We start from the raw sequence: 17,748 nt of genomic DNA on the forward strand, positions 1-17,748 counted from the left end.
ATTGTTGTACTTTTCCTTAAAATTAAAATGTATTGAAAAGGATTACAGTGTTGATGAAGGATTATATGTTGTTCTTTTATTTTTACCTTGTAGATGCTGAGTTGCCTCCACTGAAACCTGTGCATTCATTTTGTGCCATGAGAGTAGATGATGGCCCATGCAAAGCAATGATAAAGAGATTTTTTTTCAATATTCATACTCAACAATGTGAAGAATTTATATATGGAGGATGTAAAGGAAATCAGAATCGATTTGAAACTCTGGAAGAGTGCAAACAAAAATGTACAAGAGGTAGGTTTTTGGAGACACTATCATCCCGAAACCTTTCATAGATTTGATAATTTTAGAAAAAAAAGTTAAACTATTTTAATATTAGAAGGAATCATTTGTTTTACTTTTTCAGCTTTAACAATGACTGTTTTTCATTTTTTGTATCAGTTACTATAAAATACATTAAGCTTATTGTCCTATACACCACTCCATGATGAAGAGGGAAGAAAACCCTTAGGTGTGCAGAACAGACTTTATATCTGCAACACATTAAGTGTAATCCCACCTCTTTAGGGAGCTATGAGTTCACAAGAAATAAATCAGTATTCACAGTGACTTAGACTTTCCTTTTTCAACACGATGATGTCATAGTTGTTTCCATGTCAAGATAATGAATTAATCCATTTTGAGGTTCTCAGTAGTTACTAATCAGAAAATTATAGAAATATATATATATATATATATATATATATATATATATATATATATGTATCTCTCTCTCTCTCTCTCTAAGAGTTAAATCCTTCTCTTTGGAACCTTGGAATAATGTAGAAAATGTTATCTCCAATGGCTTATTAAGACCTTACTGAACCTGACTTTTCTTTTCATATTTTACTAAGTTATAAGTTTTAAAAGCACATCACATTCTGTTATTAAACTTAATTTAATGCTTTTATTCAATTATATTAAAACTTTTTAAATTCTACAAATTACAATGTTTGATGTGGTTTTCTCTCTTTAGACTAAATTCTGAACAATGACTTGTCCAATTTTATCTCAACTTTATTCTTCTGAATTGAGAGCTACTTGAGAGATAGAAAATCCTGAGTTAGCCTTAATTTCCACAGTTTCTAGACCAGATTTCTGCCTTGCATGTTCTTAGAGTTGACTTACAGTGTAAGTCTATAGATGGTTTCTTTGCTTAACACTGGTGTCTTGTTTTTTGCAAAGCAGGTGGCTTAGCATTTTCACACAGATAATGCTTTCCCAAATCGCTTTTACAAAGCAGCCTTGGCATCGTGATGCTTTTGGCTTGTGGGAAGAATCTCACTGTCGTGAAAAGAAAGAGCTTTTCTCCCCTGTGATTATTGTATGCTCCTGAGCTGACAGAAAACAAATGATGTGAATGTATTTCTTTATTTCAGAGAGCTTATTTTCCTCTTCTTCTGCATAAATGTGCTGGAAAATGTTGCTAACACAGATTAGGCAGTTAGGTGTTTCTCTGTGCACCGTACATTTGGGTTTATGATTGCCTGGTCATTGTCCATCCATCACAGAATTCTATACCTTTTCCTCTTCCATACCTACCAAGCATCCTTTTGTATCGAGTATCACTCAAGTTCAGTACCTTGGCTAGAGGTCAGGTTGCCTCATTCTTTGTAATCCTCACTTTCCCATGTAGCAGCCTACTTATTTTCATCAACAGGCCTTTTTCCAGAAATACATATCTATTTAGCTTTTATAATTTAAAAATCTCTTATTTCACCATTGTGACAAGTTACCCTTTTTTTTTTCAGAAATTAATCTAATATAATCATTTTGTTCTTTAGTGAGTGTCCTCCTATAATATTTTCTCAAATACCATAGTAATATAACTATAATAGTTATATTACTATTATATACCATAATAGTTATATTACTATATAATGGTTATATTACTATTATAGTAATTACTACCATAGGAATATAACTATATGTCATATGCCCCCATCTCCTTATTATTTCTTCAAATGTCATTGAAATTATTGCTTGAATATCTGAGTATTTTATATAATAAGCTAAAGTTAAGAATATAGCTGACATATAGAAAAAGAATTACTAAACTTTAAAGAAATTACCTAAGGAGAATATTCCATCTTCAGCTATGATGGAGTAACTGGAGATGAATTACTCTCCTAATGTAAATAACTAAAAACTGGGAAAAAATGTATGAAGTAATTTTTTTACAGACAGTTATCAAAATGCAGTACATGATTGTGATCTCTGAGAGAAGGGAAACAAGTGAGGTGAGGCTTCCAGTCTCCCCAGTGTTCTCCATGAAGGTACTTCTGCAAAAAACCAAAATGGCTGTCTGAGGAGGCCTTACAAATAGCTGTGAAAAGAAGGGAAGCGAAAGCAAAGGAAAAAAGGAAAGATATACTCACTTGAATGCAGAGTTCCAAAGGGAAATGGAAATATTTTACCGGAAGATGCAGTATCTATCATGTACCGCACACACCTTTGCAACTATTCAGGATGAAATCATTAGACATCAGTGTAGAAATGTGTAAGGGGACCCACGAGTTTTCCAAAGTCAGGAGGTCTCTGAGCATAACATTTTAAGAAGACTGATCCAGGGCCACCAAGGGTGAGTTTTATTTGGACTTAAGAAGGATGGATAAAGGGGGCTCTAGTTCTTTTAATTTCTAGAAGTGTAGATGAACTTTCCAAATAGGTGATATCCAGCTTTTTGGAGACAACCCTAAAAGCTATATTCTTACCAACAGAAAGCTGATCATTAGATTAAGAAATAAGCAGAATTATAAAACTGGCATTTGAAAACTACTCACTGATTTTGTGTTAGGCTTTTCATTCTCAAAATATTTTCTTCCGGAAGAACCAGTTCCATGGTGATCCTGTCTCAGAAATGTCCATACTTATTTCTCAATAGGCTTTAAAAAGCTGCACTTGTAAACGTGTGTTTATTATTAAAGCTTAATTTATTTTTTATATAAATAGTGTGTGCTTGTGTGTAGACAGAGAATCATGTGAATGTATCACATAAATGTTGGCTGTTGTTAATGTGAGAATTAAATGGCTGTATCACAGTTTAAAAAAATAAAACTTTATCTCATTCAATAGAAAAAAAGAGATAAGAAAGCCTTCCTCAGAGATCAGTGCAAACAAACAGAGGAAAACAATAGAATGGGAAAGACTAGGGATCTCTTCAAGAAAATTAGAGATACCAAGGGAACATTACATGCAAAGAAGGGCTCAATAAAGGACAGAAATGTTATGGACCTAACAGAAGCAGAAGATATTAAGAAGAGGTGGCAAGAATACACAGAAGAACTGTACAAAAAAAGATCTTCATGACCCAGATAATCATGATGGTGTGATCACTGACCTAGAGCCAGACATCCTGGAATGTGAAGTCAAGTGGGCCTTAGAAAGCATCACTATGAACAAAGCTAGTGGAGGTGATGGAATTCCAGCTGAGCTACTTCAAATCCTAAAAGATGATGCTGTGAAAGTGCTGCACTCAATATGCCAGCAAATTTGGAAAACTCAGCAGTGGCCACAGGACTGGAAAAGGTCAGTTTTCATTCCAATCCCAAAGAAAGGCAATGCCAAAGAATGCTCAAACTACCGCACAACTGTACTCATCTCACACGCTAGTAAAGTAATGCTCAAAATTCTCCAAGACAGGCTTCAGCAATACATGAACTGTGAACTTCCTGATGTTCAAGGTGGATTTAGAAAAGGCAGAGGAACCAGAGATCAAATTGCAAACATACAATGGATCATAGAAAAAGCAAGAGAGTTCCAGAAAAACATCTATTTATGCTTTATTGATTATGCCAAAGCCTTTGATTGTGTGGATCACAATAAACTGTAGAAAATTCTGAAAGAGCTAGGAATACCAGACCACCTGACCTGCCTCTTGAGAAACCTGTATGCAGGTCAGGAAGCAACAAATAGAACTGGACATGGAACAACAGACTAGTTCCAAATAGGGAAAGGAGTACATCAAGGCTGTATATTGTCACCCTGCTTATTTAACTTCTATGCAGAGTACATCATGAGAAACACTGGGATAGAGGAAGCACAGGCTGGAATCAAGATTGCTGGGAGAAATATTAATAACCTCAAATATCCAGATGACACCACCCTTATGGCAGAAAGTGAAGAACTGAAGAGCCTCTTGATGAAAGTGAAAAAGGAGAGTGAAAAAGTTGGCTTAAAGCTCAACATTCAGAAAACGAAGATCATGGCATCCAGTCCCATCACTTCATGGGAAATAGATGGGGAAACAGTGGAAACAGTGTCAGACTTTATTTTTGGGGGCTCCAAAATCACTGCAGATGGTGATTACAGCCATGAAATTGAAAGACGCTTACTCCTTGAAGGAAAGTTATGACCAACCTAGATAGCATATTGAAAAGCAGAGACATTACTTTGTCAACAAAGGTCCATCTTGTCAAGGCTATGGTTTTTCCAGTGGTCATGTATGGATGTGAGAGTTGGACTATGAAAAAAGCTGAGTGCCAAAGAACTGATGCTTTTGAATTGTGGTGCTGGAGAAGACTCTTGAGAGTCCCTTGGACTGCAAGGAGATCCAACCAGTCCATCCTAAAGGAAATCAGTCCTGAATATTCATTGGAAGGACTGATATTGAAGCTGAAACTCCAATACTTTGGCCACCTGATGCGAAGAGCTGACTCATTTGAGAAGAGCCTGATGCTGGGAAAGATTGAGGGCAGGAGGAGAAGGGGACAGACAGAGGATGAGATGGTTAGATGGCATCACTGACTCAATGGACATAGGTTTGGGTGAACTCCAGAGGCCTGGTGTGCTGTGATTCCTGGAGTCACAAAGAGTTGGACACAACTGAGTGACTGAACTGAACTGATCTTCTGGACCATAGTTAAAAGAGGGAAGTACAAGCATAGCCCACTAATCTCCCTGGTGAAGGATGTGGAGATTGGAGACTGATGTGGTTAGGTTCTGAGGGGGACAGTATGTGAAACAGAATGGACATACAAAGTGAAAAAGCTAAAAATTCTCGATAAGGGTCCCATTGAGTTTGTTGCTGAATAATAAAGCTGCATGTATTTGATGAAATTCCATGAACTGAGAATGTAATTAAAGGGATTTATAAGTGGAACACCTCCCAGAGCTCCCACAATTAAGAGAAATTTTGCATTTAATTTAGTACTGGAATGAAATTAGACCTGGAGTAAAAGCTACTTTACACTTGCCATAGTGAAGCTTAAACCAAGCCTTTAAAATTCATAATTAACTACTTGCCCAAAAAGCACGTCTTTAATTGCTGTGCTCTGCTGCTCATTTGTGTCCTACCCTTTGCGACCCTATAGACGGCAGTACGCCAGGCTTCCCTGTGTTTCACTGGCTCCCGGAACTTGCTCAAACTCTTGTCCATCAAGTCAGTGATGCCATCCAACCATCTCATCCTCTGTGGTCCCCTTCTCCTCCTGACTTCAATTTTTCCCAGCATCAGCTTGTTTTCCAGTGAGTCAACTCTTCACATTGGGTGGCCAAAGTATTGGAGTTTCAGCTTCAGCGTCAGTCCTTCCAATGAATATTCGGGGCTGATTTCCTTTAGGATGGACTGATTTGATATCCTTGCAGTCCTAGAGACTATCAAGAGTCTGCTGCTGTTGCTGTGGCATCACAAATAAAAAGTATCAATTCTTCAGCACTCAGCCTTCTTTGTGGTCAAATTCTCACATCCGTATATGACTAATTAAAAAACCATATGATTTTTTGACAATAAGAACCTTTGTTGGCAAAGTAATGTCTCTGCTTTTTAATATTCTGTCTGGGTTTGTCATAGCTTTTCTTCCAAGCAGCAAGCATCTTTTAATTCCATGGCAACAGTCATCTTCTACAGTGATTTTGGAGCCCAAGAAAACGAAATCTGCCACTGTTTCCATTGTTTCCCCATCTATTTGCCATGATCTTAGTTTTTTGAATGTTGAGTCAGGTTTTTTCACTCCTCTTTCACCTTCATCATGAGGCTCTTTTAGTTCCTCTTTGCTTTCTACCATGAGGGTGGTGTCATCTGCATATCTGAGGTTATTGATATTTCTTCTAGCAATCTTGATCCCAGCTTGTGCTTCATCCAGCCCAGCATTCCATATGATGCACTCTGCATCTACGTTAAATAAGCAGGATGACCATATACAGCATTGACGTACTTCTTTCCCAATTTGCAACCAGCCCGTTATTCGTGCCTGGTTCTAACTGTTGCTTCTTAATCTGCATACAGGTTTCTCAGGAGGCAGTTAAGGCGGTCTGGTATTCTCATCTTTTTAAGAATTTTCCATTCAGTTGTGATCCACACAAAGTGTTTAGCACAGTCAGTGAAGCAGAAGTAGATGTTTTTCTGGAATTTCCTTGCTTTTTTCTACAAACCAACTAATGTTGGCAATTTGACCTTTGGTTCCTCTGCCTTTTCTAAATTCAGCTTTATATCTGGAAGTTCTTGGTTCAGTAGTATGGAAGCCTGGCTTGAAGGTTTTTGAGCATAACCTTGCTAGCATATGATGTGAGTGCAATCGGGCAGTAGTTTGAATATTGTTTGGCATGCTCTTCTTTGGTATTGAAGTGAAAACTGACCTTATCCAGTCCTGTGGCCATTGCTGAGTTTTCCAAATTTGCTGAGATATTGAGTGCATCACTTTAACAGCATCATCTTTGGGGATTTGAAATAGCTCAGCTTGAATTCCATCACCTCTACTAACAGTGTTTGTAGCAATGCTTCCTAAGGCCCACTTGACTTCACACTCCAGAACGTCTGGCTCTAGATGAATGACCACACCATTGTGGCTATCCAGGTTATTAAGACCTTTTTTGTATAGCTCTTCTGTGTATTCTTTCCACCTCTTCTTAATTTCTTCTGCTCTGGTAGGTCCATACCATTTCTGTCCTTTATTGTGCCCATCTTTACTTGAAATATTCCCTTGGTGTCTAATTTTATTGAAGAGATCTCTTGTCTTTCCCATTCTGTTGTTTCCTCCAATTTCTTTGCATTGTTCACTTAAGAAGGCTTTCTTATCTCTCCTTGCTATACTCTGGAACTCTGCATTTAGGGGTATATCTTTCCTTTTCTCCTTTGCCTTTCTCTTCTCTCCTTTTCTCAGCTATTTTTAAGCCCTCCTCAGAAAACCATTTTGCCTTCTTGCATTTCTGTTTTCTTGGGATGCTTTTGATCACCACCTCCTGTACAATGTTATGAACCTCCATCTATAGTTCTTCAGGCACTCTGTCTATCAGATATAATCCCTTGAATCTATTCATCACTTCCACTGTATAATCATAAGGGATTTGATTTAGGTCATACCTGAATGGCCTAGTGGTTTTCCCTACTTCCTTCAATTTGAACCTGAATTTTGCAATAAGGAGCTGATGATCTGAGCCACAGTCAGCTCCAGGTCTTGTTGTTACTGATTGTATAGAGCTTCTCCATCTTCGGCTGCAAGGAATATAAACAATCTACTTTCAGCATTGACCTTTTGATGTGTCTACGTGCAGAGTAGCCTCTTGTGTTGTTGGAGGAGGGTGTTTGCTGTGACTGACAGTGAAACATTCTTTGATGGAAGAAAATAAAATCCAGCAGCCAACAGCATAATATTCAAAAATATCTATCTTCCCCCCTTCCCAGAATACTAAGCATTCAAAGATGAAGCAAATTTGATCCATAATTAGGAAAAAAGTACTCAATTCTAACAGACAAAGATGACGTTACTCAACAAGAAATTTAAAATAGCTCTTATAAATATGGTAAAGGAGTTAAAGAAAACAGGAACATAACAAGGAGAAAGGTAGAATATATAAAAGTGAAGTAAATGCACTTTTTTGGTTTTGGAATGAAAACTGACCATTTTCAGTCCTGTGGCTACTGCTGAGTTTTCCAAATCTGCTAACATATTGAGTGTATCGCTTTGACAGCATTATCTTTTAGGATATGAAATAGCTCAGCTTGAATTCCATCACCTCTACTAACATTGTTTGTATTAATGCTTCCTAAGGCCCACTTGACTTCACACTCCAGGATGTCTGAAAAATACAATGTATAAATAAGAAATCCAAGTCATAGTTCTCAGTCCAGTTGTCACTCAGTCATGTCCAACTCCTTGAAACCCCATGGACCAAAGCACGCCAGGCTTCCCTGTCCATCACCAACTTCCAGAGTTTACTCAAACTCATGCCCATTGAGTCAGTGATGCCATCCAACCATCTCATCCTGTCATCCCTTCTCCTCTCGACTTCAATCTTTCAAAGCATCAGGGTCTTTTCAAATGAGTCAGTTCTTCCCAGCAGGTGGCCAAAGTACTGGAGTTTCAGCTTCAGCATCAGTCCTTCCATTGAGCACCCAGGACTGATCTCCTTAAGGATGGACTGGTTGGATCTCTTTGCAATCCAAGGGACCCTCAGGAGTCTTCTCCAACACCACAGTTCAAAAGCATCAGTTCTTTTGCACTCAGCTTTCTTTATAATCCAACTCTCACAGCCATACATGACTACTGGAAAAACCATAGCTTTGACTATATAGACCTTTGCTGGCAAAGTAATGTCTCTGCTTTTTAATATGCTGTCTAGGTTTCAATGGTCTCCTAAATAAAACAAAATTTCAGCTTCAAAAACTTGAAATATAAGACATAAATCATATTTCTTCTTTAACTTCTATCAATTATTTCTCTGAAAATTGTCAGGGTCTATGGTTGAATTTCTGAAGTTGAGGTTCTACAGTTGAATTTCTTATAAAATAAGAATTTCACCAGATATACTTAAAGCACATTAGATATTACAGAAGAAAAGATCAGTAAACTTGATGACAGAACAATAGTAACTTCAAGATGAAGCACACCAAGAGTGAAACCAGCAAGCAACAAACAATATTGCCCAGTAACCCATGAAGTGGAGTCAAGGAGCCCATCAAAGTGTATAATTGGAGTTCTGGCAGTTGGGACAGAAGATATGCAAACAAGAAATTGGCAAAGAATTATCCACATTTTTATGATATCCACATTTCATTTGATGAAAACTTTAACTTTCAGAACTAAGAGCCTTGACAAAATCAATAAAAGAATGAATACAAAGAAAAAGAAAGCCATGTCAATGAATCACATTGCTGAAAATTGTGGCTAAAAAGTAAATCATAAAAAAATAAAGTAAAAATTGTACAATGCCGGAACAAAGACCAAAAGAATACCAATATCTCATGAAGAAAAAATTCACAAGAGAATAAAATGAAACATCTTTAAAGAGCTAAAGGAAAAAATAAACTGCCAATTGGTAATTTAGATTTACTAAAAATATTCTTATGATGGAGATAAATAATTTTTTCAGATTATCAATATTTGAGAAAATTCATTGCTAGCAGACTTGCACTGTGAGTATTTTTAGAGGATTTAGAACAAAAACAGGAGGGTGAACACAGGAGATTATTGTTGTATGGTTCTGATACTACAGGTGAAAGTGGCATAAATTATTTGAAGTCAAATTGCCATGAATTAAAGATGCATATTAAAAGTCCCAGAACAGTCACTAAAAATAAAACAAAGAGATATAGAAAACTGACCAGCAGTGAAGGTAAAATTGTCATTAAAATATTCAACCCATTCTAAAAAATACCCAGAAAAACAGGAACTGAATACAGATGTAAAGTAGAAAACAAAGACCTAAGCATTTTTATGCAAGCATAATGACATTAAATTTAACTGTATTATCACTCCAAGAAAAGGTTTATAGTAGACAATGTAAAAAAACTAATCATGAACTAACTACATGTTGTCTACAGGAAAGACATTTTTTTTAAATTAAATTTATTTATTTTAATTAGAGGCTAATTACTTTACAATATTGTATTGGTTTTGACATACATCAACATGACTCCACCAGGGGTGTACACGTGTTCCCAATCCTGAACACCCCTCCCACCTCCTTCCCCATAAAAATATGGACACAGAGGTTAAAAGTTAAAAGATGAAAAAAGATACACCTTGCAAACACAGATCATAAGAATGATTAGTAGAAGTAAACTATAGGACTAGGAATATTGGCAGGAGAAAGGGAAGATATTTTATAGGAATGAGGGTCAATTAATCAAAAAGTCATAACACTCACTGTCTATGTGTATGCTTCAACCTGAAAACTTTCAAAGAAAAAATTGATAGAAGTTAAAGGAGAAATATGATTTATATCTTATATTTATATATGATATATGATTTATATCTTTGAAGCTGAAATTTTGTTTTATTTGGGAGACCATTGAAAATTATGACTTGTAAATTGCCATGCCTGAGAATAAATTCAAGCCAAATATTTCAGAGAATAGGAATTATAAATGTGTTCAGTTTGATATGTATCCTCAGCTGTCCTTTTGCAGATAAAGGTGGTTTATCAGTTGTTTCCAAATATGTATAGTTTTGTGTGGTGCATTTACCAGTGTAATAATAGAAACATAGTAACAAAGTTAATAAGGTAGAAAAAGTTGAAACATAGTTTGCAAATGGTTTCAAAATGGCTTTTGAAATGTTTGTCTTTTGGTTTAGTTGCTTTTTGCCCCATAGCCTGAACAAAACAGGCTCCCCTAGGGACTCAGTGGTAAGAATCCACCTGCCAATACAGAAGACATGGATTCAATCCCTGGGTCAGGAAGATCTCCTAGAGAAGGAAATGGCACCCTACTCCAGGATTCTTATCTGGGAAATCCCATGGACAGAGGAGCCTGGTGGGCTACAGTACAAAATAGTCAGATAAGACTTAGTGACTAAACAACAACAACTAAAACGACATTGAATTTGATTATTAGTTTTTAAAAAAATAAGTGTATAAAGTATGGAAATTAAAAGAAATAGATGAAAGAGATCAAAGTCCCATTTAACTTTTTAGCCAGTCCACCTCTGCAGCAGGGTTGACTGTTTACAATTAAATCATAGACTATAAATTCCTAAAACATCTTTAAAGGCTCTAGTAAGTCTGCTGTTTATACTTATACCAGGGGGGTTTCCCTGGTAGCTCAGCTGGTAAGGAATCTGCCTGCAATGCAGGAGACCTGGATTCAGTCCCTGGGTTGGGAAGATCCACTGGAGGAAGGCATGGCAACCTTAATATTCTTGCTTGGAGAATCCCCATGGAGAGAGGAGCCTGGTGGGCTAGAATCCATGGGGTCGCAAAGAGTCAGAAACGACTTAGAGACTAAGCACAGGTATGCTGTTTATATTAATTACTATTTTATTGGCTAGGCTAACTATGACTTGTGGTTTTTCTTGGGGATTTACATGGGAATTTTCTCCACAGGGAATTAAAGAGTACGTAAATACATTTTCCATTCTCTTAATTTTTAATTTTGTTATTTTATGTTTTATTTCTTTGGAATAGTGAAGACCTACCAAGTAACAAGAATATTCTGTCCATAGAGTCTTTTCCTGTCTAGTTAGAAAATTTCTAGGCTGACTTCAACAAATAAGAAACATTAAAAGTTAGTGTTCAGATTTTACCCTTCCCATTCCCAACAGAAAAGAAAAAGATGAAGACAGAATAGGGCAAAAAATATTTTTTTTTACAGTTGTTAAAATGTATACAATAATTATAGCAGGCTTCCCTTGATAGCTCAGTTGGTAAAGAATCTGGCTGCAATGCAAGACACCCCAGTTCGATTCCTGGGTCTGGAAGATCCACTGGAGAAGTGATGGTCTACCCACTCCAGTATTTATGGGCTTCCCTTGTGGCTCGGCTGGTAAAGAATCAGATAATTGTGAATTAATGTTAATATTCCTAATGAAAAGTTAAAATGTAAATTCATATATATTGGAATTCAAGGAATTACTAAAATAATTAGTAAAACATACTGCTATTACTTCTTACACCATCATTAATAAATGTTATGTTCTGTATACATCTAGGAAAATATCTTTGATAATTAGCTGTAAACCTTATCTATGTTTTCAGGCTACAAGTGGCATAAAAATAAATTGTATGTTCATGGCTGTTCTCAGAATTCTTGAGGATAATTTAAATATACCTATAATACGAATGTGCTAAAACACATTATTTGAATCAGTTACACATATACCAGATGAATTACTCTGACTTAGGATGAAACCAGCGATAACAAGTTCTCTTTTAATATTGTATGAACATTGAGTTCAAGCATCTCTATGACTCTTGTAGCACTCTATATTCTTTCCCTCCTTTCATAAATTAAAAATATGACACAATAGTTGCACATTATATTTTAATGTAAGCTTATTGTGACAATCCACTATCTAAAAACATTAACTAGAGGTTGGTTATTTACAATAAAAAAATTAGATTTTAACATTTAAAATACAATTAGAATTTCACACACACACACACCTTTTTAAAAAAGAGTATTGAATAAAACATAGTAAAGCTCAGAAAAGAGATGAGCCACATCACCTTATCACTCATAGACATTTTACTCTCCAGAGAATAACCTGACTGATCACTGGCTGAAAGGGGTATTTAACCAACTCATACTCATATTCTCTGTCTCTGACCTCTTTTTCCCCCCGACCTTTTATGTCTCTGCTGGTGCTAAGTCACGTCAGTCGTGTCTGACTCCTAGCGACCCCATGGACTGCAGCCCACCAGGCTCCTCCATCCATCTGGCCATCCAAATAGTGATAAACTGCCTTATCCAAAGCTTTTCTGTATAAAACAAATGATTATACAAAAAAACAGTTTCCTAATGTTTATATGAACAAATTAAAACTATATATATCAATTTGAATTTCATTAGCTATCATTTAAACTAGAATTTGGATTCCATACTTGAAATGCAGTGGGTTAAAGACAAATAGCATATTGAAAAGCAGAGACATTACTTTGCCAACAAAGGTCTGTCTAGTCAAGGCTATGGTTTTTCCTGTGGTCGTGTATGGATGTGAGAGTTGGACTGTGAAGAAAGCTGAGAGCCAAAGAATTGATGCTTTTGAACTGTGGTGTTGGAGAAGACTCTTGAGAGTCCCTTGGACTGCAAGGAGATCCAATCGGTCCATTCTAAAGGAGATCAGCCCTGGGTGTTCTTTGGAAGGAACGATGCTAAAGCTGAAACTCCAGTACTTTGGCCACCTCATGCGAAGAGTTGACTCATTGGAAAAGACTCTGATGCTGGGAGGGATTGGGGGCGGGAGGACAAGGGGACGACAGAGGATGAGATGGCTGGATGGCATCACTGACTTGATGGATGTGAGTCTGGGTGAACTCCGGGAGTTGGTGATGGACAGGGAGGCCTGATGTGCTGTGATTCATGGGGTCACAAAGAATCGGACACGACTGAGCGACTGAACTGAACTGAAAGACAAATAGCAGTGGAGCAATTCCAATTATTCTGTGAGATTAAAACAAAAATGACATCACAGGTATCTTTTGCTTCATTCCTCCTCTGTATTTGGAAATAATAATGAAACTTGTAATTGGATTAAGATAACTGTCAGGAGAAGGAATCAGGAAAGGAGGTAATTCTGGTTCCATTCACCTCTACTCCCATTCCTCTGTAGAAATGAACTGTTTTTACAGGCCAAGTAGGCTGTTTGAATTACTTTCATATTTCACATTATTTTAATAAAGATATATTTTAACCATAGATATTTTGAATAGCAAACTTAGTTCACCATGAATTATTATTTTTGTAAATGGGTTAGAATGTTTTAAAATAGTTTTTAAGACATTATTATATTAAAACATAGATGACTTCATGATTATACTGTAATAATTTAACTAATTTAATATCTAGAGAAAATAAAAGGAAATTTATTCATTGACATTCTGTATAAGAATAATTTTAATAGTAATAAATACATCATCCTAGTTGATAAATGGAAAGTCATAACTTTATATAATAAATTGTGATAATTGATACACATATATTGTTTTTCTTGCAGATTATCCAAAGAACACGCGAAAGATGAAAACAACACTGCAAAAAGGTGAATGTTCATTTGTGTGCTCGTTAGTAGCATTTATATAAGGTACTTGGAAATTCAATTCTCAGCTTTCTCTGATAAGAGATTCATCATAAATCCACGTGATTTTTGAAATGGAGTTTTTGTTCAGTGGATATAATAAAAAAAGTAGAAACAATATGCATGATAGTTCATAAGGGAAGACTTAAGCTCTGTGTTTACTCATTCTCATGCGGTGTGCTGTCTGATATGAGATCAGTAACAATCCGGAGCCACGCATCTGCTATTCTAACATCTCCCAAATAGTGGTTTAGATGTTGCTGTTCCTTCTTTAGTTCTCAGATGTCTCATCCTTTGATAACCTCAGCGCTGTGTGGCTCTAGCAAGTTTCGTTCAGTATTCTCCTGAGTGGATATGCCTTTGAGTTGTCAAAATCTACATGCAAAAAATATGTGGAGATATTTAACAATAAATAATTGCTTCTGTCAACATTATTTAGTGTTTACATATTTTTAATTTGGGGATTTAAGTAATTTTACTTACAGTTTTTAACTAAAAATAATTAAGTTTTGGTGAATATGTTGTAACAAGAAAGACATGCTTCTTTTTAATAAAGGTCTAGAAAATGACTTTGCTCAATTACCATTCACAGCATTTACATAGGAATGAGAAAATATTGAACAAAAAGATGAAATTATTTAACTCATGACATGAAAATGAAAGAAAGTGAGCCACCAGGGAAGCCCTAAGACATGAAAGAGATACACAATTCAAAGTGAATTTTAGTTTTACTGACTTTGACTTAATTATGTGAGAAAGAGCTGAAGAATTATACAACTCATTAATAAGCTTAAAATAGTTTATGGTCCAGAATTACAATCAAAATTTATAAAATAAATTCAGCAGCAAAGTTTGTATAACCAACATAAGTAAATGTATTTATTTACAAGGTAAAATAACTTTCTATAAATATTGAATTAATTTTTGCAAAAGTGTTCACTACCTCAATTAAATGAAATTCTTCCTATCTGTAATATCATATTTATAACTAGGCTTTTTTGTCGATCAAGTAAGAGATGATATCTTTGATATTTAAATGTTAGGATTTTTTTTTTTCAAAAATGTAGAATTAGGAAAAAATTATATGCAGGGAAAAGTTACTAGAAAATTATGCTACTTAATTTATATTTAATGATTCAGAATTGATTCTATTTTGATCCTACATATGAAAGAGAATACAGCTATCAATTCTATTCACATTTAAAAATGGTCAGATGCTGAAATTAATCAATAATGAAGACCTTTAAACATACTGATTTGAAGTTAACTTTGTTATATACCTCGTAGCATCACCATCAGAACAGTTACAGAGGCAATGGAGATTCTCTACAACCCACCTTGTTTGCTTCAGATAGTTACCAAGTTTGCAGCTTGGAACAAAAGTTAGGAGTGAGAATCATGTGGCTTATGGAAGTTGGTATATAGCTTAAAGCTTGCATTCTAGGTTTTAACTGAGCATCAATTTAGAGCAACAACTGTATATACAGATTCAATACAAATATTAAAACTTTATTTATCTGAGGAATACTGGAATGAATTTCTTAATTTTTAATCATAAATATTTTAAGCTGTAGGCCTAAGCAGAATAATTTTACAAGTATGCAATATCAATTAATAAAATAAAATCTGTCCTACAATGGGGTCTCATATAAATGATAGCAACTTCCAGTTGTATAATTCCTTAATTACATTTCAGGATAATTTATTACCATTTTCTCATCTTTATAGTCAATATTTTTGTACCTATTCCCTTTTGTTAATCATAGAATTCTTATATTGTTTGTTAATATGATTTAAAGTTTTATAAGAAGTACATACTAAGACCTAAACAAATCAACTTAGTGATCAAATGTATTTTTCTTTCTCTTATTGTATATTAAAAAAATTTAAGGAATAGGATTTTTCCTTTTTTCATATATCATACTTAAGCACAAATTGTTACCATGGAAATAATAGTAACAGTCACCTTAAGAAACAAGAGGAAGTAAACAGGGAACTAAATAATTTTCAAATTGGTACTTTGAGAAGTCATAGTAATAGATACTTTACTCTATATTAAAATATTATATTTTACTTAATAAAATAATTTTTTCATGCAGATTTATTTTTCTACTGTTTCAGACATCATTAACATTATTAAATACATGTTCTTTTTAAAATAAACACTCATGAATATTGGTTCCTTGAGATGGATACAACATGCTTTAAGATGTGAAAAGATTGTGCGGTTCATTTTTGCCTTCATGGGCAGCAGCACAGAGGGCAGAAAATGGGGAAGCTGGAGCTTTTCCCTGAAAATTCAAGCACAATATATCTTGCAATCATAATTTTGAAAATAATTTGAAGCTCTTCTTTCTGAGTATGCATGTAAACAAGGCTTGTAATGTAAACCACAGTGGCATAACTTTTATGACAGCTGTGTTTAGCCTGGATTGGAGCACTATCAAAGATTGGGTATTAGGCTTTTTCAAAAGCCTCTCCAATCCCTGAACATGTATTTCCTTTCTGCCTCTGCACTATTGGAGTCATTCCAATGCCTGGAAGAAAAATAAGAGACACAGTGGTGGAGGATGTCACACCTAATACAGATATTGATTTCAGCATAAGAATTTAGGAGCTTCTAAGAATAGCCATGAAAGCCTCCACCCCGCCTCAAAACTTCTCTGTTTATAAAAATTGAAGCCATTCATAATGAAGCAGCACAGTATACTTTAAAATTAGATTACACATCTGAAAATTATGAAATTTGTGGATCTTTCCTAAATGTAGATGCACATAAGTTTAACAAAAATAAATAAACCAAATTTTTGCCATAATACTTTACACTTCCAAACCAAGGGTAATCAAACCCCAATATCTTTTATTCTCTCAATATATGAAAAAGTATATAGTTAATGTGCTAACTATGAGAAATTTAGAACTCCAATAGAAATTCCAATAGACTCAATGTATGATCGTTGTACATACATAGTTCTAAATGTCAAAGTGGATAAAATACAGTTACGGATAATGTTATATTTTACCTTTTATCTTTATCTTTTCATATGTACTCCTTAAATAACTTCAACTTAACCAGTTGTTTATATTTTTAATTAACATAATTAAATTACTCAAAAAAAGAATACTACTTTCTTATGTTTTAATAATTTCTAGAAAAGCCAGATTACTGCTTTTTGGAAGAAGATACTGGAATCTGTCGTGGTTATATCATTAGGTATTTTTATAACAATCAATCAAAGCAGTGTGAACGTTTCACATATGGTGGGTGTCTCGGGAATCTCAACAACTTTGAATCACTAGAAGAATGCAAGAACACCTGTGAAGACACATGTATGTTTATTTCTCATCTCGTTTTACTTCATTTTATAGGCATTCTTTTTAAAATAAGACATCTTAAAGGATGTTCAGGTTTACCCAGATTTTGCTGCAGCCATGCAAGTGAAGATCCCTTGTATTCACTCTAAATCTGATATAAATTAGTCACTATCTTAATTTTTTTTTAAGAAATAGAGAATTAACAAATTTATGTGTGCTAAATTCTTTGTCATGTCCAATTCTTTGTGACCCTATGAACTGTAAACCCCAGGCTCCTCCGTCCGTGGGGAGTGGGTTGCCATGCCCTCCTCCAGAGGATCTTCCCAACCAGGGGTCAAACCCGTGTCTCTTATGTCTACTACATTGGCAGGTGGGTTCTTTACCAGTAGCGCCACCTGGGAAGCCCCAAGAAATTTATAGTGGAAATTATTTTCATCGAAAAAAA

The 17,748-nt window shown here is 35.2% G+C and overlaps 1 protein-coding gene across 2 annotated transcripts in view; it reads left to right on the top strand.

The window, feature by feature from the left end:
• Positions 1 to 17,748, top strand: part of TFPI (tissue factor pathway inhibitor) — a 97,276-nt gene that overhangs the window by 60,247 nt on the left and 19,281 nt on the right. For both annotated transcript variants that reach the window (XM_019969599.2, XM_019969591.2), the window contains exons 3-5: positions 94 to 291; positions 13,908 to 13,952; positions 17,142 to 17,318. In XM_019969599.2, coding sequence (XP_019825158.1) covers positions 94 to 291; positions 13,908 to 13,952; positions 17,142 to 17,318 — 420 coding nt within the window. The remainder of the gene's footprint in view (positions 1 to 93; positions 292 to 13,907; positions 13,953 to 17,141; positions 17,319 to 17,748) is intronic.

This window comes from Bos indicus, chromosome 2, assembly GCF_029378745.1.
Source record: "Bos indicus isolate NIAB-ARS_2022 breed Sahiwal x Tharparkar chromosome 2, NIAB-ARS_B.indTharparkar_mat_pri_1.0, whole genome shotgun sequence".
NCBI classification, from domain to species: Eukaryota; Metazoa; Chordata; class Mammalia; order Artiodactyla; family Bovidae; genus Bos; species Bos indicus.